Source organism: Urocitellus parryii, chromosome 2 (genome assembly GCF_045843805.1).
Source record: "Urocitellus parryii isolate mUroPar1 chromosome 2, mUroPar1.hap1, whole genome shotgun sequence".
Taxonomy (NCBI): Eukaryota; Metazoa; Chordata; class Mammalia; order Rodentia; family Sciuridae; genus Urocitellus; species Urocitellus parryii.
In genome coordinates, this window is record NC_135532.1 from 31,894,949 (window position 1) to 31,918,312 (window position 23,364).

The 23,364-nt window shown below is 40.0% G+C and overlaps 1 protein-coding gene and 1 pseudogene across 1 annotated transcript in view; one reads left to right on the plus strand and one right to left on the minus strand.

Annotated features, from left to right (window-relative positions):
* Positions 1 to 1,285: 1,285 nt before the first annotated feature.
* Positions 1,286 to 23,364, minus strand: part of Smad9 (SMAD family member 9) — a 66,449-nt gene continuing 44,370 nt past the window's right edge. Inside the window, exons 3-6 of the mRNA XM_026395133.2 lie at positions 20,350 to 20,607; positions 14,569 to 14,790; positions 4,456 to 4,712; positions 1,286 to 1,494 (exon numbers count right to left, since the gene is read on the minus strand). Coding sequence (XP_026250918.1) covers positions 1,351 to 1,494; positions 4,456 to 4,712; positions 14,569 to 14,790; positions 20,350 to 20,607 — 881 coding nt within the window. The 3' untranslated portion in view covers positions 1,286 to 1,350. The remainder of the gene's footprint in view (positions 1,495 to 4,455; positions 4,713 to 14,568; positions 14,791 to 20,349; positions 20,608 to 23,364) is intronic.
* Positions 20,066 to 20,156, plus strand: LOC113187377 (small nucleolar RNA U13; annotated as a pseudogene).

Here is a 23,364-nt window from a genome sequence, read left to right on the forward strand (position 1 = left end):
TTACTGAAGTGCTGTCTGTTATGAGCATAACTTCCATGTTAACTTAAACATTTTTAAGAGGGTGTGAAATATTTTTCCAAGCAATGTGGTGTTTTGTGGGTGGCAAGTATCTAAAAATTTCCCTTTATCATCCAAAGAAGAATATGTTTTTAATATTAGGTATATTTTAAAAGATGTCCTGTTATTCTGTACCACTGTTCTCACAAAATTATATGACCATATATGAAATTATCCTTACTGGTGAAGTTATTTCCAAGTAGGAAACTAGCTTTAGAAGAGGCTACCAGATGTAAACAGTCGATATTTTAGTCAATACAGGCACAAAGGTAATTAATTTATAAACTTCATCCAACATTGTGTCTAGATGTCTTCAGAGCTATTACTATTATTTCAATAATCTGTAAATAGTTAATATCTGCCAACCGGCAGGATAATGTAGCAGAAGGGTTCCCTGAAATAGAAGCTTTAATTTGGGAATGTGAGTAAATGTTATGATTCCCTGTTTAACCCTTTGATGTTACTGCTTCTCTGCACAGGACTTAACACATGGCAGCAGACTCAGAAGTCGAATCACCAGGAAGACCTGAACCTGATTTCCAACATGGAAACCAGGGCTCTCGTTGGGTGGTTCTTGGACTAAATTCTGGACTTACCTTATAATTGGGATTATAGTGTATTCCGTGCAACTTTCTTATTTATTTTCCCTTACTGGACTCATTTGTTTTTGTTTTTTACAGTGGTAGGTTGAGGCAATATGATTCTTGGCTTCACAGTTTCTCTCTTTTCTAATCATGGTTTAAATTCATTTAAAATGTACCATTGATATCAGCACAATAGTCCAGCAGAAATAAAATAGCTGTGGCTTACCTCACATAATTCCTTGTACAAACTTGATCATTTTTCCCCTTGCCAATAGCACTAAAAGTGAGATCATTTAACCCATATGGTTTTAATTGCTTGGTTTTGGCTTTGTCTAAAAGTGTTGTTTGCTCTAGTGCTACCAAAACCTGACTTTGGCCATATGAAGCGGTTCTGTTGGGCCATATGACATGCTGAGTTGCCTGGGCTCCATCAAAGGCCTCACATGTTGCTGATACCTTTACCTTTCATTTGTTTTCTCCCACAAAAGAAGTAGCATGGGACTGAAAACACTGCTTTTCCAATCACACTGTACAGGCCCCAGGTTAACTAGGTAGCACAAAACAAATGGTGATAAAAAATATGTATAGTGTATATTATATGTATTTACACATGTATTTAGAAACTTGGGTTAGTTGCAAATCTAAAATGATATAAGCCACTGCCTGCAATAGCATCTATTCTATAGCAATTAAGCTTAAGACATAACTGTTAAGACACTGAAGAAATAGGGTTATGCGGGGATCCCATCTGAGTCAGAACCTTGTCCAACCACTGCAGTGGTCCATGAAGGTGAATCTCAATCCAACAGGGGGTGCTCGTGACATCCTGGCGATGATACTCAGCTCCCCAACCCTGAAAAGCAAGAACAGAACCAGAGTGATTGTATCAGCCTCTAATGCCTCTAGGCAGAGCACAGGATCCTTGGCAGAACTCACACACTGGACAGGTCCTGACAACAGAGAGCCAGACCACTGCATCCACCAGATACCAGAGGAGTCTGAATCAGTGCACTTGCTCTGGGTTCACATGACTCTCTGCCAACCTGGAGGTCTGGGGTTCCAGGCCCAACACCCAGGAAATGCTGGCAAGTCATCTCCCCTCCCATAAGGGAAGAAATGCCACCTTACGTTCTTTTACCCTTTGCATTCTGCACAGAATGGTTACAGTTTATGGGCCAGTAATCTCTGTGAAGAAAACTAGAGGGCCCTCTTAACTTTCAGGGTTGATTACCAAAACTTGCTTACCTATAACTATATTTTACATATCAATAGAAAGTTATTTTAAAAAATAAAGGTAGATCACACCCAAATGTATTAATTTTGTTATTGAGAACAGTGAATCTATTCTTGGTAGAGTTATTTAAAAATTGGAATTGACCATGGATGGTCACATTTTATATTTGTGACTACGATTCTGAAGTGGCCCTCTACTGCCACCTGGCACCACATTCCCCAGTCTTGCTTCCCCTTCTAGCTGACTGCTTCACCCTCACTCCTATTCCCAAAAGCCCCTAGCACCTGCTCCCCTGTCTGCACTTGAAACTGATGATCTTTTTTTCCCCTTATTTTCATAAGAAAAATGAAGCCATTGGAAATGAGACTCTCCATCCACTTAACGTGGCTTTTCTACCTCTTACCATAGATAAATCATCCGTGTTTCCAAATAAGCCCATCCATGTACCCATTATTAGATTCACTAATCCACTTATGCATTATTAGAGTTTTGGTCCAACTGCTTTGCTGGTTGGGCTTTCTCAGTTTCCTTCACTGGCTATTTCTCCCTCACCTTCTAACACTGAAGTACCTGGGCTCAGTCGCAGACCTCCTGTGTTCTCGGTTTAAACTCAAATCTCATTCAGACTCAGGGAGTTAAATACCATCCATATGCAGACAATTCCACATTTACAAACAGACTCTTACCTCTAACTCTCCACTCAACATTTCTGCTTGAATGTGTGACAGACATCTCAAAGCTGCTGTTACCAAAACTGAACTTTATCTATAAGCCTGACTTGCCTGCATCTTCTCCCTCTTGGTCAAAGACAACATTTCATCTTCCTAATTCTCTTTCCTCACACCCACCTCAAATCTGCCTTCGAAACTGGGAATCCTTCTCCTGGAGCTCTCCTGGCAGGAGCGCACCCATCATCTCTCACCTGAATATTGCAACAGCCTTCTCACTCTCACATTTCCTGCATTCATACCTATTATCCACGCAGCAGCAGAGTGATCCTCAAAACTGTAAGTCAGACCATGAAACCTCTTCACAGGTAAATACCAAATTCCTTGTGGTGGCTTATGAAGGGTTGCTCTGATCTCCTCCCACCACACGCAGTTGACTGCAGTCACACTGGCCTGCCTATTTCTCCAAATTTCCAGGCATACCCGTAGTGTTAGACTTTTTGCTTGCTCATTCCCCAAAGAGTCCCATGACTAACTCCATCATCTGCAAGTCTCTGCTGAAACGTCTTCAGTGAAGCCTACATCATGTGACACCTTCCAACCATAGCAACCAATTCCCTTTACCTATCTATCTCTACATTTTCTCATTATTATGGCTGTTATTTATTGCCTTTCTCTCCCTCCTACAATATTGGTTCCATAAGGGCAGAGATCCATGAGTAACCATCAGAATATTCCAATGCCTAAAACAGCGCTGGGCCTGGTACATGGCAGGTGCTCAGTAAGTATTTGTTGATTGAATGAATGAAGGAGTCCTAGGATCCATCAGTAAACATCAGAGCCAAAAAGATCTTAAGAGATGATCTGAACTATCACTCCCATAGTGTTTTATCTACAATTTTTAAAAATATTATTTATATGATCTATAATTTTTTAAAATATTTTTAGTTGTGGTTGGACAATACCTTTATTTTATTTATTTATTTTTTTGTGGTTCTGAGGATAGAACCCAGGACCTCGAATGTGCTAGATGAATGCTCTACCACTGAGCCACTATGATCTATAATTTTTAAACTAATCATATATAATTATATTTTCTAGATATTTTTTAGGCACTGTAATACTAGCAACAGTTTGTTTTTTTTAATATAAATTGTCTAGCTTTACAAACTTAAAAGCTGAATACCTGAGACATATATCTAGTTGATCTTAGACAAATTCAGATTTCTATGAGATGTTGGCATTCCATCCTAATTTTAAAAATAGAGCTGGATTTAAAAAAAAAAAAAAAAAAGCCATAGGGTTGGAATTGGAATGATGGTTCATTAACAGCAATTCAATGCCCTCTGCTGGCTCTAAAGCAACAGAGCATTTGAAAAGATTTCTGAAATTTGTTAATTAAGTTACATGCAAAAATGCTATTCAAACAGTGAATGTGAATAAAGCTGCTTTGTCATCATGAAAGAGAAATGGTTTCAATAAACCATTTTTTTTAAATTTCAAACTATGAATTCTTAACATTTGCTTTTTATATAATTGCTAAAATTATTTTAAAAACAATAAGAATTTAATTTGCGCACAAAAAAAAAGAGAACAATCTTTTATCTTGGTCACTTTAAAGGGCTATTAAAATCTACTCTGAGGACTGGTGAAGCAAGTAGTTCTACATTTACAAAAATCAGCTCCTTTAACTTTTTTTTTCCCAAAAAATAACATGCTTAGGAACGTTCACAAAACTGCTAAACAATCCATACTCATAGAAGAGTTCTTCTTAAAAACTATTAACAGAATTTTTAAAAAAAGAGAGAGGATTGTTATCTACTTGAATTGGCTGTACAACTGCCACATCCACCAAAGAATGCTTCTGCAGTTTGTTCTGTTTTTTTATTTTCTAAAAGCAATTACTCCTTACCTTAACAAAACTCATCCGAATAGTGCACATCTTGGTTAACTCATAAACGACTTCAAAGCCATGGTGAACTGACTGGGCAAGCAGCTGAGCGAAGAGTTGGTTGTTGAAGACCTTGAGGCTGCACCCACTGGGGATCTTGCAGACCGTGGCTGGGTGGAAGCCGTGCTGATAGTTGCAGTTCCTGCTCTGCACAAAGATGCTGCTGTCGCTCACACACTCGGCATACACCTCTCCCCCAACGTAGTACAAATGCACGCCTGTGGACACAAAAACACAGCGCGGCCTGCAAACATTGTTCTCTTCTCAGTGACTCTTACCTGCTGGAAAGATGGGCCTCTGCTGTCAGGTGCATTTTCCTATCACCAATCAGACATGTGACCCAAATCCCCACTTGTTTTCCCATTGTCATTTCTGTCATTTCCACAAGTCCATTTAAAAATACAATCCATGGCTGGGTGAACATGTCTGTAATCCCAGAAACCCAGGAGGCTGAGGCAGAAGGATTGCAAGTTCAAGGCCAGCCTGGGCAACTTAGTGAGACCCTGTCTCAGAATTTTTAAAAAGTAATAAAAGGGGCTGGGAATATAGCTCAGTGGTAGAGCACCCTGGGTTCAATCTCCAGTAATTCCCCTCCAAAAAAGCAACCCATGTCAACAGTAGACTTTCGTATACTATTGTTTCCATCACTCTCAATCTCATGCTTATTTGTTCCAAAATAAGGTTTAATAATATTAGAAACAAAATTAATACATCATTCAAAAAATAATCCTTCATATGCATATGCAAACAAAAATTTAAATGACAATATCACAAAAATGTTACTTAAGTAGATGCAATAAATCCACTCCAGAGGAAACAATAAATAAAATTTATTTTACTAACAGTTATATCTTTTTCTCTTAATAGAACCTTCAAAGTAATCTATTTCATTTAAAAGGTGTATCACCCACTATTATAAGACAGTTCATACAATGTCTATATGACTTGTGAACAATGATGTTCCCAACACTTCAGACACAGTCATATAAAAACTCACAAGTAAATACACCACTTTACCTAACAGTATTGGAGAGAGATCATTTTAAAGAGCACCCTAAGAATGTTGCTGCTCCTGTGAATTTTTATTCCATATTAAATTTTAGTTGATTCTTTCTTACCTGATGTCAGGGTTTGAGATTAAATATAAAATTACAGCAAGGGACTGGGGTTAGAAAAAATGAAGACATTCTAGTCTAGTGAATATTAAATACAAAAATAATTTTTCTCCAATTTTAATGGAGGAAAAACTCTAACACTAGATGTCAGCACAACCACCATGCAGTTAAGAGGAATTTGTCAAAGGGATCCAGAATATACATGTCATAATATGTTTTGGGTTTCCTCAAAATGAAAATACAAAACTTTTAATGAAAAGAGTTTATAGATCGCCCCCCACGGCTTCTCAGACCCTAGTGTAGGAAACATTATGACAGAGATGCTCAGTGTGTCGGGTTATAAGAAGCACAGGAGGTGATTTTGCATGCTGTGTGACTGACTACCTCCCAGCATACTTATTTCTTTGCCCCTGTCTTCTTTCCCTTAATTTGATTTTGCCTGTATCTACAGAAGAGAGAGAAGCCTGAGCAGGTAGGCAGTAGAGAAGAAGAAATTCCAGTATTGTACTCTCCAGCCACATTGCTCAGAAGAAACTGACCCAGAGTCCCACAGATAAAGCAGAGCTCTGGATTTTCAGGCCACTGTTACACTTCCTGTGTCGGATTGGCTCCCCTTTTTATTTCCCCAGCCTTCCTCTCCCTTTTCTTTCTCATCCCCATTATTCATTTTCTCTTGAATGGCCTGACACTCAGGACCCAGGCACACTAGGTAGAGAGGAAGCAGGACAGAAGCAGGAAGTAGTGACTTGACTGGTCCATAGTGAGGCTGTGCCAGCACGGCCCCCTTAGCCACTCTGTGCTCTGGGGGGAGGCCTGCCTCTTAGGCAAAGGTGGAGTTAGGGGGCCCTAAAAGAGGGAAAGCAGGTGGAGAAAGCTAGAGTGAGGCCCACTAAGCCTTTAGTATGCATTTGAACTGAATGACCTTCAAATATATAATCCTACTGGAAACTATTAAGTAGAATAGATAAGATTTTTGTTATCTGACCCTGATCTTTATTTAGGGGATGGTTTTCAATCCTGTTAAAGGCTTATCTGCAACCACAGTACAAGTTGGCCAAGAGAGAAGAGCAGAGGAGAGCCTGGGCAGATGGATGGGTAGTGGCCCAGCATCGCGAGAGAGGAGAAGAGAGCCAAGGTGAAGAATGTGGAGACTACTGCAAACACCAGGCAAGGTCAGAACCTATGCCCACTGTGAGGAGGCCAGCTTTTGGCCAGAGACAGCGTCATCAATATAAGAATCCAGTAGACATGTGATTTTATTTGCAAAAATCTGGAAGGACAAAATTGTGGCTTCCAACCATATGTATCAGATCCAAGATGGCCACAAAGTAAAACAGTTCTCAAGCTTTAACCTGCACTCAGATCACCTGGAGGGCTCATTCTACAGATGCAGGCTGGGCAAGAAGGTGGGGTCGTGTAGCTCAGCCTCAGCAGTAGAGCGCTTGCCTCACATGTGTGAGACCCTAGATTCCATCCCCAGCACACCACAACAAAATCAAAACGAAAAGCCAGATAGCTCACTGATTCAGTAAGTCTGAAGTCAGGCAGACAATTTTTGCATTTTAGTAAATTTCCAGGAGAAGCAGACACTTCCTCACTTTGGGAAGCACAGATAAGCAACTCAGACTACCTTACAGATTAGTCTACAAAACTGGAAAGGCTGAATTTTTAAGCATGGGATACTTGACAACTATTTTCAGACAGCAATAACATAGAATTCATTATTTCATTCTGATCATGAATACTAGCAGGTGGTCCCATAAAATTTCACATCTCTGTCAGAATTGAAACCTCATTGCAAAAGGTTATTATTTGTGAATTCCCTGATTTATGTGACATTTCTTGAAGCCAGTACAGGAAAAAATGAACATGTGCAGATTTCATTACAGCTACATTTGTCAGTTGCTGATGAAATCATCCCTATTCTCGTTGCAATAAAATATGCCCTTAAAGTTTTATTATCATGGAGAAGCTTTAGACAAAGCAATGTAAACAAAGCTATTGTTATAATCCTATAATGTGGGAAGCCATTTCTGACACGTGATTGGGTGGCTCCTGTTAAGGGTCTGAGGCACTTTGGCTGTGTCGGAGCTTTCCCGGCCCTTTCCTGATGAGATAGCCCATCCATGTGGGGGTGTGCCTGACCACTGACCCGGGGGGCCCAATCACTGACCCTGACCTTGGAGTGCAGTCCCCCCTCAACCTTCATTGGATGGAATTCTCCCCTGAATCTCTTGTTCCCCAATAAAAAGCTACTCCCAGGCGTGTTCACTCTCTCTCTCTCTCTCCTGCTAGCCCTGAGTAATGCTTGCTGCCCTGCTGGGCAGTTAGAGGAGGGAACCAGAGAGGAGAGCCGTCTCCGACCTGGCAATAGAAATAAGGTAACTGAGTCTGTGTGTTTTATTTCGATCTCATCTAGCTAACTTTATGCCTAGAACCTCATTAATGAAACCACTGCGCAGGCCGCATGGTGGACTATAGCTTGTTCTAACTTCTAGCAATAGGGAATAAGAAAAAGCACTACTTGATATTGTTATATTGTGTGCCTGCACAAATATGTAATAAAGAACCCCTACTATTATATATAATTATAATGCACTAATAAAAAAATTCTGGAGGAAAAAGAGAGGTTACAAGAGAAACCAGGCAATGTGGTCCTATGGCAGATTCTGCTCACACTTGGGCTGTGTCTTTCTTTATCTAAACTTTTCATTTGTCTGGGACTGCCACTCACTTTTTATGAGAACAGTGAGTTTTATGTGGTGGCACTTTGGGTTTGATTTGGGTCTGCAGGGTCAGAATGCAAGTGTGTCCCTTTAATCCGGTTCTATTGTCTCAAAGTAGGGACACAAGGAGGGAAGAATGGAAGGAGAGCAATGCCATCATAGGGAGAGTACCCAATGCCCAGGGATCTACTCATAGTCAGGGGAGGAAGTCAGGAAAGTGTAGGTATGCACATCTATCTTCTGACTGGGACGGAGGATAAATGCCCCCTCCTGCTCAAAGAACTCAGCCTCTCTACCCTGCTAAGAGCAAAACCTCAACTTACTGTTATGGATTTGATCTGGAATGCCCCCCAAAATGGGAATGCTGCAATGTTCTCATGTGAAAATATTGGATTATGAGAGCTGTAACCTCAGCAGTGGATTAATCCGTTCAGTGAAGTAATAATTTGAATGGACTAGTGGTGGTAACTGTAGGCAGGTGGGGTACAGGGTTGGAGGAAGTTGGTTACTAGGGGCATGCCCGCAGGAACTATATCTGTTCCTGCCCCCGCCCCCCTTTCTGGCTGTCATGAGCTCTGCAGCTTTCCTCTGCTGGGCCCTCCTCCATCATGTTCCCCATGACCTCAGGCCCACAGCAATGGAGTCAGCCCATCATAGACTGAACCTCTGAAACTTTGAGCCAAAAATAAACTTTCCTTCCTCTAAGTTGTTCTTGTCAGTCCTTGGATCACAGCAACAAAAAGCTGACTCACACAACTCAATGCCTCCCTGGAGGTTACTTGACCTTGCCTTTGTCTTTGCTGCCTTCTCTTCTACACAGCTACTTTAAAGCCTAGCTGATTATCAGGATCATCTAGAGCTTTAAAAAAGTACATATTTCTAGGTATGATAGTTATATTTTTAAAAAATTTCTTATAAAGTGAGATACATACTGAAATAGATGGACAAAAGGTTATAAAGTCTGAGATTTGCTTTAAAATACTCTAGCAAGGGCTGAGCATACAGCTCAGTAGTAGAGAGCTTGCCTAGCATGTGTGAGGCCCTGGATTCAATTTCTAGCACCACAAAAATAAATAAATAGATACATAAAAATAATAAAATACTCTAGCCAAAACAGCTTGGAGGACAGATGAAAAAAAAAGAGGAAAGAATGTCAATCATTACTGGTGCTAGAGATGACACGAAGACTCATTACACCACTCTCTCTAATTTTGTGTATATTTGAAGTTTTCTACAATGATGTATAATCAAGAAAATAAAAATACAGATTTCCAAATCCACACCAGAACCTACATCAGAGGACAGGGCTGTGTCTTCCACAGGACTGTTCCTAAAGCACAACTCCAGGGTTTGCCTCATTGTCTTCCAAACTTGGTATAATTATTACCAAGAGGACAGTGATTTCTCTTAAGGAAGGGGCACCTTTTCCTATTTTGCATAATCACTTCTGGGCCGTAGTAAGTCTGTACTTGAAGACTAAGTCTTTGTGGACACAGATGACCAAGCAGGTTTGGGTCCAACTGCACTATGCTGAATGTCCCATCACTGCCAGTCACACACTCAGCTACTCAGCCTGCACTGGGCTGAACTGGGCCGTGACTCTTCTCTCTCACTACTGTGGTAGTGTTCCCAGTGCACCCTTATACCTTCAGGATCCCCATCTACACATGAGCACTATAGAAAATCTAGACATGGAAAATTAAAGCCCACCACAATCCCACAGCCCCAAAACAATCACAGCTACCATCTGCTATATATATCTTTGTCTTTTGTGAAGTACATTTTAGAAAAACAAAATTGGGGGGCTGGGATTGTGATAGAGTGCTTGTCAGTGGTAGAGTGCTTGTCTAGCATGTGTGAGGCCCTGGGTTCGTTCCTCAGTACCACATAAAAATAAATAAATAAAATAAAGGTATTATGTCCAACTATTTTGAAAAAAAAAGTTTTTAAAAAATTGGAATCATTCTCTACATGATGTTTTAAAACTCTCTTTTTCATTTAGTAATATATTATGAGGGTTTTTCCAGGATACCAGATATTCTGCAATGTCAAGTTTAATGACTGCATTAGTTATGACATTCTATGTTAAAACTTTTTTTAGGATTTGTTTTTCAAAGTTGAAGAAGCCATACCCATGCTCAAAAGCAGAATGGAAGGGTTATTTTGAGGGAGGGAAACTAAATCCTTGGGGAAAAAATAATTCTAATAACACCTGGAGGGGCAAATCCTCCTTCCAAGGAACTAACAAGGACCAGACTCTGGCATCAGGATGATTCCTTTCGTGAACAGGAAGAATTTCTAGAATTCTATGGAACTTAAAACATGAAAGAAAATTAAGATTTGTAAAAAGTGAAAGATTTGTAAAAAAGCGAAAAACTAATTCCCAAAACAATGAAATGACTTGGGATACATGAGAAATTTTGATAGGGTGATCTTGATTTACCTCAGCAAACTCAATAGCTGGGGTTAATGCCTCAGTAATTATCATAATGACATCTGTTTTCTCCCACAGAGAGAAGAACAAATATCAGACAGGTCAAATGCCACACATCTACACCTGCAGAAGGGAAATGAGCCTGTCTCTTTCAAAGTGTCACCTAGGGAAGTGAGGAAATCAATAGGGATAGCCATCATCATTACCATCATTGTTTTACTCTTTAGCAAGTCACTGGAAAGCATTCAAGTGCGTTGCTTAGTTTTCAAAGAAGAATGTGGACAGATCCCAGATTAGAATTTAGTGTTGCAGACTCTTTGAGTGTCGAGAGCCATCATGGGCTACGATGCGTTGTAACCTATTAAATAGGAGAATCTGGTGTCTGAGAATGACAGGTGGACATTTCCTCTGGTCGACTGCCCTGACTCATTGTGAGCCCTATTCAAGCTCTACCAAAGGTCCCACAGGGCACCAGAGACGGGGTAAACTGCTAAAACCACACAGATGGGTGTGTGACCTCCAAGATGCCAATCAACCTGCTGACTGCAAGACATCACGAAGCAAGACTCCACCCTTGAGACTTTATCCCTGCCTTTGATGGGACCCCACTTCAATAAACCATGGGAGCCATTTTCTATTTGTCTAGTTCCAGCTCTTGTGTGGACTGGATGTATTAAGGGCTCCGCTTTTGTAAACATATTTCTGGCTCTTTGTATTTTGTTCTTCACTAATTATTTTAAACTTTAAGTTTTCAGGTGGCTTATACCCTTCTCTGCAGGAAGAAGAAGAACCCCCACAATGAGACACTGGCCATTACCCCTGTTATTCGAGGGGTTGCTCTGCTGTTAAGAGGTGGCTCTGGTTGCTAGTGCTGGCTTGTTAGTAGCTATCTGAAACATTTTTGCTGGTGAGGTCAGAAGAATGGGTTCAATTCCCTTTGCACCAGATAACTACTGCATGGCTGCAAATGCATGCCTCCTACCAGCCCCACTGCCTCACGGTATGTCCCACTGGATAGAAAACGGAGTGAAAAGGCCTGGGCAGCCTAGCATAAACCATCCGCACCAGAGGGCACACAATCCGCAAGCATGCACTGCCATCTGGGAAACAACACTAACTTCTTTTTGGAGGGCCTGCCAGCTTGGCTAAATTTAAGTAACAAAGAACACAAAATGGTTGCAAAGCTAACAGTAATTCTTTAGAAGAGAAATGACTCATCACTAACTATAATAAAAAGAATTTTTTAAGCCATCTTCAACCTTTAGCCTCTCCCCAGTCTAATCTCAAAAAAAAATTTAAAAAAATACACATATATATGCTTGCAGTGCTCAGATCAAACTTGAGGCCTTGTGCATGCTAGGCAAGCACTATACCACTGAGTTACACCCCCAGTCCACAGGATCCTTTTATATCCTATGAACTCTTGGCTTAAATCTATCTTCCCATTTCACACTCAGTCATGCTCTACCCCTGCTCAGTTTTTCTCTATATGACATACTATATAGATTATCTCCTGTCTTTCTTTCCCTAGTTGCCCATAATCCAGGAAGGCAGGTGCTTTTGTTTTTTCTTCTGCCCTTACCCCTGGTGTCCAGTTTGGCTGAGAACAGGTGCTCAGTATGTATGTGTGAGATGAATGCATACCTCTGAAATTTGCATCTCTATTAGTTAACTCTGCAGAGCAAGTTCACTTTCTTGCTAACTTAGCAGTGCATTACAGACTTGGGCTGGTGCCCCAGGAAGCCATGCTGCTCAGAAGCAAATAATCACAGCAGTTCCTGAGAGCTATTCTTGTGATCTCATAGATCAATGCCCCTTGATTTAAAATATCCCAAGCCAAAACATTTTGCTGCCATGCTTTATGACATGCCTCATGGTGTCTCTTAAAAAAAATCTTTTTTTTTTCATATTAGAGTAATTTCTAAGCAGATTTCTGAGACTATTATGACTTTGCCTTGGAGACCCAACAAAAGTGGAGAGCCTGTCCTTCCATTTAGGTGGCACCAACAGAGCTAGGTAGCCTGGGTTTTGAAGCAGGTTGCATCCTGGCTCTTGCTTTTATAGATTAGCTCTTACTCAGCAACATAGGCACCTACTCTCCTTGTCCTCATCAATAACACCTTGAACAAGCTCTTTAATGTTTTAATTCTCTTTGGAGTCACTAGCACCAGGAGAAGTCTACTATGGAGACCAATCTGTAAGGCCTTCAGTGAACAGCTCCACAGTGCTATGTGTTAATGTTTTGTCTTTAGATTTTACTGAAGAGTCTCCTACAAAAATCATTTAAAAATAGAGCCACACCTGAGAAACTTGTTTAGGAATTCATTCAAATAAAATTATTTCTTCCTTAGAGTAACAACTATTTTGCCCGTTGGGATAAGAACTACATGGAGATTAAGTTTCCTCTTTCTGCACTCCCTCTCAGGAAACCTAGCACAAAAATCACAAGCACAGTCACAATGCTCTCTCTATGGATGACACACAGTCGTCCCTTGGTGTCTGGAAGGGTTTGGTTCCAGGACCCACGGCAGGTACCAATCTCTGAGGGTGCTCAGGTTCCTAATATAAAATGGTGTAGTGTTTGTATACTATTACACACATTCCTCCTGTATACCCTGGATGTCTAGGTGACTTAGAATACTGAATGCATTGTAAATGATACCTCGATAATTGTTACACTGCATTGTTGGGGCACAATGAAAAGAGAAAAGTCTGTACATGTTCAGTACAGAAGCAATTTTATTTCTGAATGTTTCTGATCTGAGTTTGGTTGAATCCACAGATATGAAAAACCCATAGACAGATAGTGACTGTACTTGAATTCTCTCCCTCCCCACCTTGGTTTCTGATTTTCTATTTTGTAGTTATTATTTCAAAGCAAAATTTTTCTTGTAAGCCGCCTCAAAGGTGCTACGGAAGAATCAGAATGTAAATAAACATGAAGTAACTATCTTCATTAAGCATCAACATCAATGAATGAATTCCACCTGTTTCTAATCAATGGCTGGTAGGCTTAATACAACAGGGGACATTTGGGGGGTATGCAAGAAAGACTTCAGGAAGCATCACACAGTGAAATAATGAATCTCCCTGGAAATCTGAGAAAAAAACTGAAGACTACTTTTCCAGATGGGAAGAGAAAAGATCAACCAACTCTAAAGGTTCTTTCTCTGTGACTCCTGAGTAGTATCAGGCAGACACCAACAATTCTAAAATAAAAGAAAGTATTCAAAGACCCTCAGCCTGGCCTCATACTCTGCTGGGATGTGCTACCCTTGCTAATATGGATGAGACAGGCCCCAAGGCTCACAGGTTAGAGACCAGTGAGGCCTGTGCCCACCCACAAGAACAGCCAGACACGGGAGAGCCCCAGTCACCTATCAAAGGCTTTCAAGCATAATTCTTTCATATTTTTAACTCCCTCACTTCTAAGTGGATGCAGATCATTTTACCTCATGCCGATAACCATCCAGACAGAATTCTTCTTTAGAAATCATCCTAGTTGGCATTGTTAGGCAATTCAATAGTAATACATGATACCTCCACTGAATAATCCCATCCTTCTTCCAAAGGTGTCATCTTTCTTGGGTTTGCAACACAGCACCCCCAAAGGTGGCCTGATGACTGCAAAGGCAGAGAGAGCAGGACCCTGAAAGCCCATGAGCTCTCTCCTTTGGTGACGCAAGAACCCGCCCACGGTTTGCCAGCCCTGGGTTCTTTCCACAAGGCCACACGGCCAGTTTGTGGCCACTCTTTCAGCTCAGAAGGCTACATCAAGGCCTGACACATTTGCTCTTACCCTTTCCTATGTGTCTCCTGGTGTTCTCTATGGTGGAGTTTCTGTTTACATTCGAAAGGAGTCCAAGACAGAACCTGTTCCTGTTGTTTGAAGGGTCGGTGAATCCATCTATGAGCACACTTCGGGAGGAAGCCTGGAACGTCTCCCCCACTCGGTTGTTCAGTTCATAGTAGGCGACCGAGCACCAGTGCTGGGGCTCCTCGTAACACACTGGACGGAAGTCTGAAAGAAAGGAAGTCAGAAAGCACTTCATGACTGTCATACCTGGACCCCAAAGCCCGAGATCCACAGGGAAATGGAGATGAATGCTTTCAACCAGAAGGTTGGCTGTTAAGACTAGCGAGACTACTTCACAATCTTTTAAACCTGCCTAATGGAAGCTGTTTGGGGGGTAGCTTGTGGAGCAGAGGCTTGTTAATCTTCCATGGTTATAGTATCTATAAATATGCTTACTGATCATGATGGGGACAGGGAAAAGATGATATGAACAGACTGATGTAGAAAATCAACACCCCTGAAGTAAACAGCTCAAATGAAGCTAGCAGGTAACTTCATCTTTACATATGAAAGATAGCATCTTACTCTTTATTACGCCAAACTAAATCCCTAGGCCAAAAAGTATAATTTCTTAAAATTAAAAAAAAATCATTTGGGTATGATAAAACCCAAATCAAAATAATGAACAGAATTTTATTTAAGAAAGAAAGAAAAAAAAATCTTAGAGGGGCTTACATTCTCCTGGGATATCTAGTTACAAATGGCATAAAAGTACTTTAAAGAAAGCTGGATATTTCATCTGCAAGCCCATGAATGTTATGTTTTCACCCCACACATTAATGTTAAAGCAAGTGTTCCTGTAACTGTGGCTCCCAACCACAGTACAGAGTTCTTCCTTTCTTTTCTATCCACACCCTTTCTCTTTCTATTGATATTTTGTCCTTGAATACATTAGTAATTCTCATATCTAGAATTCGTTCCTATATGCACTAAAATATAATTTTGTGAAACCAATAAATTAGGATTGCTATTTGATTTACAAAATGATCGCCACTTAATAAAGAGATCCTTTAAATAGTAAACTCCTTTAGACCCTTCCTACTCAAAATGTGGTTCATGGGACAGTTATGTCTCTATCACCTGAGATCCTGCAAGGAGTGTTGATTCTTGAACCCCCACCCCAGATCTACAGAATCAAAAACTGCATCTATATTCAGATTGCTACTTGGTTTGTAAGAACATTAAAGTTGAACAACTCCTCTACCTATAAACCTATGGTGCACATATATTTTTACAATGGAACAAAATCTCTAATCTTTTTTAAGTCCCCAATTCCATACTAAATGTTAATAACTATAAACTTCAATGCCAGGCAAGATGATGTGCACCCAGCTACAGGGAGACAGGAGATCACGTAAGCCCAGGAATTACAGGCAAGCGTGGGCAACACAGTGAGATCCAGCTTCAAAATAAACAAAAATAAGACTAAACAAAACAAAAACCATCATCACCATCACCAACAACAAAGCCCTACAAACTTCTAAATGCTAGGTTAAAATTAAAAATTAACTTACTTTTGTAACCAAGGTGATAAAACATTCATTCTAAGCACTGAAGAACACCAAATTTAAAATGCAGAGCCATGCTATCTGCCTCTTAAAACACATTTTGTTTTGTTTTTGGGTAATAGGAGACTCTCTTGGAGACATTTAGCTGTTCACCTGTGATTTATCACCGTCAGGTACTGCTTGTACTAAAAGACTATATCGGCAGTGGCATCTACAGTGCAGCCATTCTGGGTCCCTGGGGTTTATGGGGCATGATGAGGTGAGGGGGGTCAATGACAGGAAAGCAGTGAAACAAAGGCTTTGTCAGCTGATAAACTATGCAGAGTCCAGTCTGTTCTGCTGTTAAACTTGTGGGCTTGGGGGGCAGTGTTACTGCTAAAGAAAGACCATATTAACATAACAGAATGCCTCTAAAGTGACATTTTGAGTGTCTTACCAAAGAAATTGGTTGTTCTAAGATTCCCTCTGAAAAGTTGCTTAGTTTTACCTCTGACTTGTGAATTAGCATTGAGTCCAAATGACTTTAAGATCTTCAAATTGAGAAGCTGTTCTCTGAGCTTTCATCAATAGAAGAGTCTGTTACCTGGTTTGTAAAACACATAGAAAGCTGATTCTTCTTTGAAATTATTTATTTTCAGTTCCCAAATTGCCATGGATTGTACAAAGGTCACAGTAATGAATTAGTTGTTCCTGAGGAGCCTCAAGATATGCCTCCAAAACAGAAGAGTTGAAAATCGATTATAACCTTGGGCCCAGGGCATACTGAGCAGAGGGTCATTCTCCTCTAGTATCAGTCCTGATCAGACAGTGACCTTAGCATTACATAGATGGCAGCTTATCAGGAAGTCATTCATAACACAATAAAAACTCTGAGGCGGTGGGAAAACTTCAGAGAGGACCTCAGAACAACTGATTCCTTCGGTTTCCATTCCTAATGTTAGTTCAGAAGGGTCTGGAAATGCTCCTGGTGGAATCCAACAGTAGAGAAGAGCAGATCAGTACAACTACTACACAAGTAGTTCTCACACTGAGGAATGAACAAAAAAAGCCAGTGGCACTTGCTAAAAATGCAGATTCCTGATCACACGTCCAGAAATTCTGATTGATCAGATCAGTAGCCATGTACATTTTAAGAGGTCCTAAATTCTAAGAGGTCCTGCCAATTCTAATGCAGGAGCTTATGGGCCACACTAGGAAGCCATGAATAAAGTATTTCCTTATGACAAAATGGACTGTGACCCTAGTGAAAAAGTTATAAAGCAAGATGGCTCTTTTATAGGTCCTGGAGTAAATTGATCTAGACAATTCAGAAGCTGGATACAAAATTGTCATATGACTCAGCAGTCTTCTCCTAGGTCTACACCCAAAGGAACTGAAAGAAGTGACTCAAACAAATACTTGCCTGCGAGGGTTTGCAGCAGAATTCTTCACAAAAGTCAAATGGTGGAAATAAGCCAAATATCTAACAACTGATAAATGATTTTTTAAAAAAAAGTTGGTATGTCCACACAAATGGAATATTGTTAAATCACAAAAAATAAAGTATTTTTACACTCTACAACATGGATAAACTGTGAAAACACTTCATTAGGTGAAATAAGCCAGGTACAAAAGTACAAATATTGTATGCATCTTCTTATAATCAGGTACCTGGAATAGGCAAATTTGTAGGGATAGAGAGTAGGTTGGAGGTTACCAGGGCTGGGGATGGTAGGAAATAGGAAGCTATTCCTTAATAAGTAAGGCGTTTCTCCTTGGAGTGATAAAAAAAAAATTGCAAATAGATAGAAGTGATGAAGGCATGACATAGTGAATGTACTTAATGCCACTGAATTGGACTCTTAAAAATGTCTAAAATGACAATTTTTTATAATGGGCATATTTTACCACAACTTAAAAAGATTAATCTTATATATCAAAAAAAATAATCACTGAATTGTATACTTGAACTAAATCAATCATATGGCATGTGAATTAGATCTTAATAAAGCTGTCTAAAAAATTAGGGGCAAACGAATTAATCTCAAAAGTTCCTTTTACTTATGTATGGGTCTGTTATTCAGGTTGGCATTTGTGGTTTTGTGGTTAATCATTCAGAGAAGAATTGTTTTCTCTGAAATGCACAGTGCTATGCCTTCCGTGAGAACCTAATCAGCTTCTGCATCCTGGTTGGGCTCTGCCCTTCGGAGACAGAAAGTGGAGGGACAATATCACCTTGCTTATATAACCAGAGTCAAAATGCAAAGTCCGTACAGGAAATCATTATAGCAGAGATGTGTTATGTAAATATGTATTTTGCAACATATTTATCCTGTCCCTTTACCAGAGTTCTGCCCTCTCTGTAATGCCTCCCTCTCAGTGAACTTGGCCAGGTACAGGACTTCAACCACCTGCTCCCACACTCTGTGAGGACTTCTGAGATTTTGTCCAGGATCTCAGTCTGCCCTCCATATCAAGTCCCATTGATTCTGCCTCCTCTAATTCATTGCCTCTTTCCAATCCCATACCCGTATTTTACTTCAAGTCCTTGTAGTCACTGCTGGTCACAGCCTCTATCGCCTGATTTACATGATGCTCTCTATAGTCACTGCCTCGTGAAGGTCAGAGGCCAAGGTAATCATTACTGCACTTCTAGTCTTGTCGGGGTGCCGTGCATTTAACAGGTGCATAGTCATTAGTACACTGAGTCAATGAAACCTCTTATCTAGAATTCTGAGCTTTACATGTTCCAAACACCTGCGTGGTAATTTCTTTACTCAATAAGCAACTAATGAATAGCTCTATGCCGGCTCTATGCTGGACATAGAAAAAGAAAGAATCATAAAATACAAAGTGATAAATGTGAAAGTATGTATATAAATAACTTGCTGAGGAGGCAAAAAGAAAAAAGCAACTTGGAAGGGAAGAGGCAACTCCTTTATCTTTCCCCATTTTACAAGTTCTTTGAGAAAGGAACAATTTTTGTTGAACATTTAATTCCTTTTTCAGTAACCTAAGGCAATGTTTGCATTTAGAGTTTAATAAATATCTGTTTTTAAAAGTGAATTCATGGGGCTGAGGTTGTGGCTCAGTAGTAGAGCACTTGCCTAGTTTAAGTGAAGCGCTGGGTTCGATACTCAGCACAATATAAAGATAAATAAATAAAGATATTGTGTCCATCTACAAGTAAAAAATATTTTTTTTAAAAAAGTGAATTCATGAATAATAAATGAGTGCAGCAGATTGTAACCACCGCTGGCACCAAATGTATTCACGTTGACCTTAAGTAAATTGTTAGTCCTGGGATATTATTTACCTATTTATCTTACATTTTTTTTTAAATATTTATTTTTTAGTTCTCGGCGGACACAACATCTTTGTTGGTATGTGGTGCTGAGGATCGAACCTGGGCCGCACGCATGCCAGGCGAGCGCGCTACCGCTTGAGCCACATCCCCAGCCCCTATCTTACATTTATGAGTGTACTTAAATCTCTTCATATGTCAGCTTGGACCCACTTCACAGGTGTGGCAGCACATGCAACTATGGCTGTGTGCTCGATTCTCCCTTTCCCTTTTATAGGCTTTTTCAATTCAGCAAATAGTTACTGAAGAGCTCTCTATTCAAGCTGGTGCCCTGGCTTCACAGAGCAAAAAGTAAAAAGCATTGGCTGGAAGAAAGCTATGCACATATCTTTTGTAGCCAGGGACTTCCTTTGATGGTTGAAAGAAGCCACCAAAGAAAAGGCCTACCCCTGACCCTCCACTTTGCCTACCCTCAGGTCATATCTTTCTGCTTGGGCTAGAGATGTATTCTAATCTTATTTCTATTGCTTAAAAAAAAAAAAAATTCCTGGTTATTCCCAGGAATGGTGTTCAAATCTTTTTAGTTTCTGAGAGTGTTTAGAAGTGAGAATCAGAGCAAAAACACGTTGGCAAATAGGGCACAGTCCTGATCCTTTTTGGTTCATAGGCATGATGATCACACTGTTGTGTGAGCCTCCTGCTAAACATTGTTTTGATGTCAGCACATTCCCCATATGACATGGAAAAAAAAATGGGTACAGTCCTGATCATCTTACAGAGAGTCTCCAACACAGCCTATGGAGATTATCTTGTGACCTGTAGAACACTATACAAGTGTCAGTTACAATGACTATTATTGTGGTTGTCCACTATAAATAGTAGCTTCGGGTCCTAATTTCCCATAGTTTCCCACAGACCATGGCTCTTACTGACCTGAGTGTTGATATGGAGACTCTGGCTCAGAAGGACTTCCTGGGGAGTGGGGGTAGCTGGCTGAGCAGGGGGACTGTGAGAACACGTGGCTGGGCGAGGGAGGGAGCGCAGGACACGGAGGCTGCTGGAAGGACTCGGGGTAAGTGGCATTGTGTGGCATGAGTGGCTCGCTGTGCAGGGAGGCGCTTCGGAACTTGGCCAGGAGGCTGAGCTGGGGGTTGTATTCACTGTGTCTTGGCACGAGCACTGGAGGCAGCACTAGGAGCAGAAGGCGACAGGAGAGTGAGCACTGAACGTTGCTCATCAGGAGAGAACAGGGGGGACACTTGCCTTTCTCATCTGTCCGCTTGTTGATGGTAAAACCATTTTTCCTTTGGGAACTGCCCCTCTGCTATTCACTGTGCTCATCATACAACTTTCCATGACGATCCCATCTCTACCCAAGAAGTGAGTCTGTGGGTCACACCAAACCAACAGCCTTCCTCCTTGCCACCTGCATCTTAAGCAGAATGTCACAGCTGATGACAAAGTTCAAAGGAGGATCTTCCCAATGTCAGCACTTCAAAGAGACTGCCTATGCACTCCCACCTTGAAAATGACCTAATACTTGGCTTTCTAGAGACCTGATTGTTTGCATCTTCTTTAATTCTGCCAATAACGTCTTTTTTTAAAAGGCACAATTGGTTTCTATTGCTTGCAATAAAACCCTAAGTGATGCCCAGAATATTTTTCCTTCAGGGACCATGTTGAATTATTTAGACGATCAGCCTCAATTTCAGGTTCAGTAATGCTACTGGAATAAAAACATCCTATTTGTCCTTACAAAAAAGATTTAAAGATTTAAAGGAAAGATTTAAAGGCAAGGAACTAAAAGTTATCAACTAAAATATCAGTGGTAAAAAATAATAAGGATAAACAAGTAAAAGATAAGCAACAATAAGAAAATCCATAAGTAAAATTTACTCGTTTTAGTAGCTTCCTTTGGGGTTCCATTCTTTAAAAATACATAGGTGCTCCCCAGCCCTGACCTGAGCTGATAAGAAACACAGGACTGAATTCAAATTCTCAAGGGTAAGCTTTGCCTGGGCACTCAAAGCTCCCAGGGACTAAAGCATCATATGCTGGATAAAGGAGATGCCATAAGGGTTGAAGTGTAGCCTGTGACCAATATGGGCCCGGAGAAACAGAGAAAATGGGGACATGATCAAAGAAGCAAAGAACTAAAAAACAACTTATTGAAAGAAAAGGTTTCTGGAGATGTATGGGGTAGGTTTAACTTCTAAGCATACTACTGATTTATCACATGCAAGTATTGATTTTAAAGGATCTCATGAAATGTACATATTCTAACAGTGCTCTAAAAAATAAGGTCTTATAAAAGTAAATATCAGACAATAACATCAGAGGTACAGTGACATAAAACCTATCATTTGCTTTTTTTACAATACACTTATCTCTTTTAACAAGTAATAATTTTCAGTTTTATGAACAAAAAATAAACTCAAGCAGGTAAATGAAAGGTTTTAAACTAAAATCATTATAGGTGAGGGCAGTAGAGAATTAGAATATTTCTTCCCCCTTTACAAGCTAGTACTTATATATTCTGCCTTATGATATTAGAGACCAAACATTCAAGACCACCATGCAAAAGTGACATCGATGATAAACCATGATGTTTCCTTTAATGTATTTTCTGTCTCTACAGATAAAAGATGACGTAGCTCCTGAACAGAGGGGCTGACACAGTAAATGACAAATGGCTTCTTTTCAAGTGATATTTCTTCATCATAATGTTAACAGTGTTCAAATAAACACACATTTTTTTTATAAAGAAGAATTTGAATAATCTCTGTGACTTCGTTTTTAATGCAAGATGTCTAAGTGTTACCTCCTAACACTGATGAACATGACGCCTCATGCCCTTTTGAATGCAGGGACTCCCATTTCTTCAATAGTAGATCTCAGGTACCCAAACAAACAACAACAACAACAAAAACAAAAAGATAGTTTCCTCTAGGGTAAAACATATTTTTGAGAGTATGCATTTTTACCATCCAGGTAAAACCAAGGATAGTGACTGTTTGTAAAGAAAACTAATGGTCTTATTCTGGTTGTTTTGTTTGGGGCTTGTTTGGGCTTTAACTCAGTTAACCTTAGATTTGCAACTGATGGCAAATTCAAGGCTAGCCCCAACAACTCAGTGAGGCCCTAAACAACTTAGAGAGATTCTGTCTCAAGATAAAAAAATTTTTAAAAGAATGGGGATGTGGCTCAGTGGGTTAAATCCCCAGTACTCAGTACAAAAAAAAAAAAGAAAAAAGAAAAGAAAAGGATTTGCAACTGGTCATAATTTTAAACACTTTCACTTAAAACAAAGCTATCCCTAATTAGCTAATGCCATTTCCACATCTCCACGACTGCTTACAAATGAGACCTGGATTACAGATTTTCATTTCTATTTTGAGCCACCTTTTAAAAACTATGCCATCTTCATATCTCGGTGTTACAAGGGGGAAATAGCAGGAGTTACTGGGCACATGGAGTGCAATGCAAAAAGCAACTTTGGTCTCTTATTCAAAAGTTGTGTGGTATTGATATAGTATGATTATTTTATATATAAAAAAATCACACTCCTGCAATAACATCCAGCCACATGGAACAAAATCATCGTGAATGATGTAAACATTTTTGCACAGCTTTTACTAGACCCGAGCCAGGCAACCTGTGGCCTGAGGACTAGAGACACTTCATCAACTGTTGGATACCAGTCTGAAAAAATTGTATTGAAATTCAGAGTTAAGTGTTTAGAAACTTTCAATAGCAATTTGATGAAGTAATTTTTGTATCTATCTCAAATAATTTTTTTTAAATTGACCTTGTATTTTGGAAGTCTTTTTTAAATTTCATTTGCCCAGCAACTCATTTTATTGTAAAAGTACTGCTTCCAAGGATTAGAAATGTAAAAATCTACAACTGGTCTCTTACTACAGATAGCTTGAAAAGCACTGAAGACAA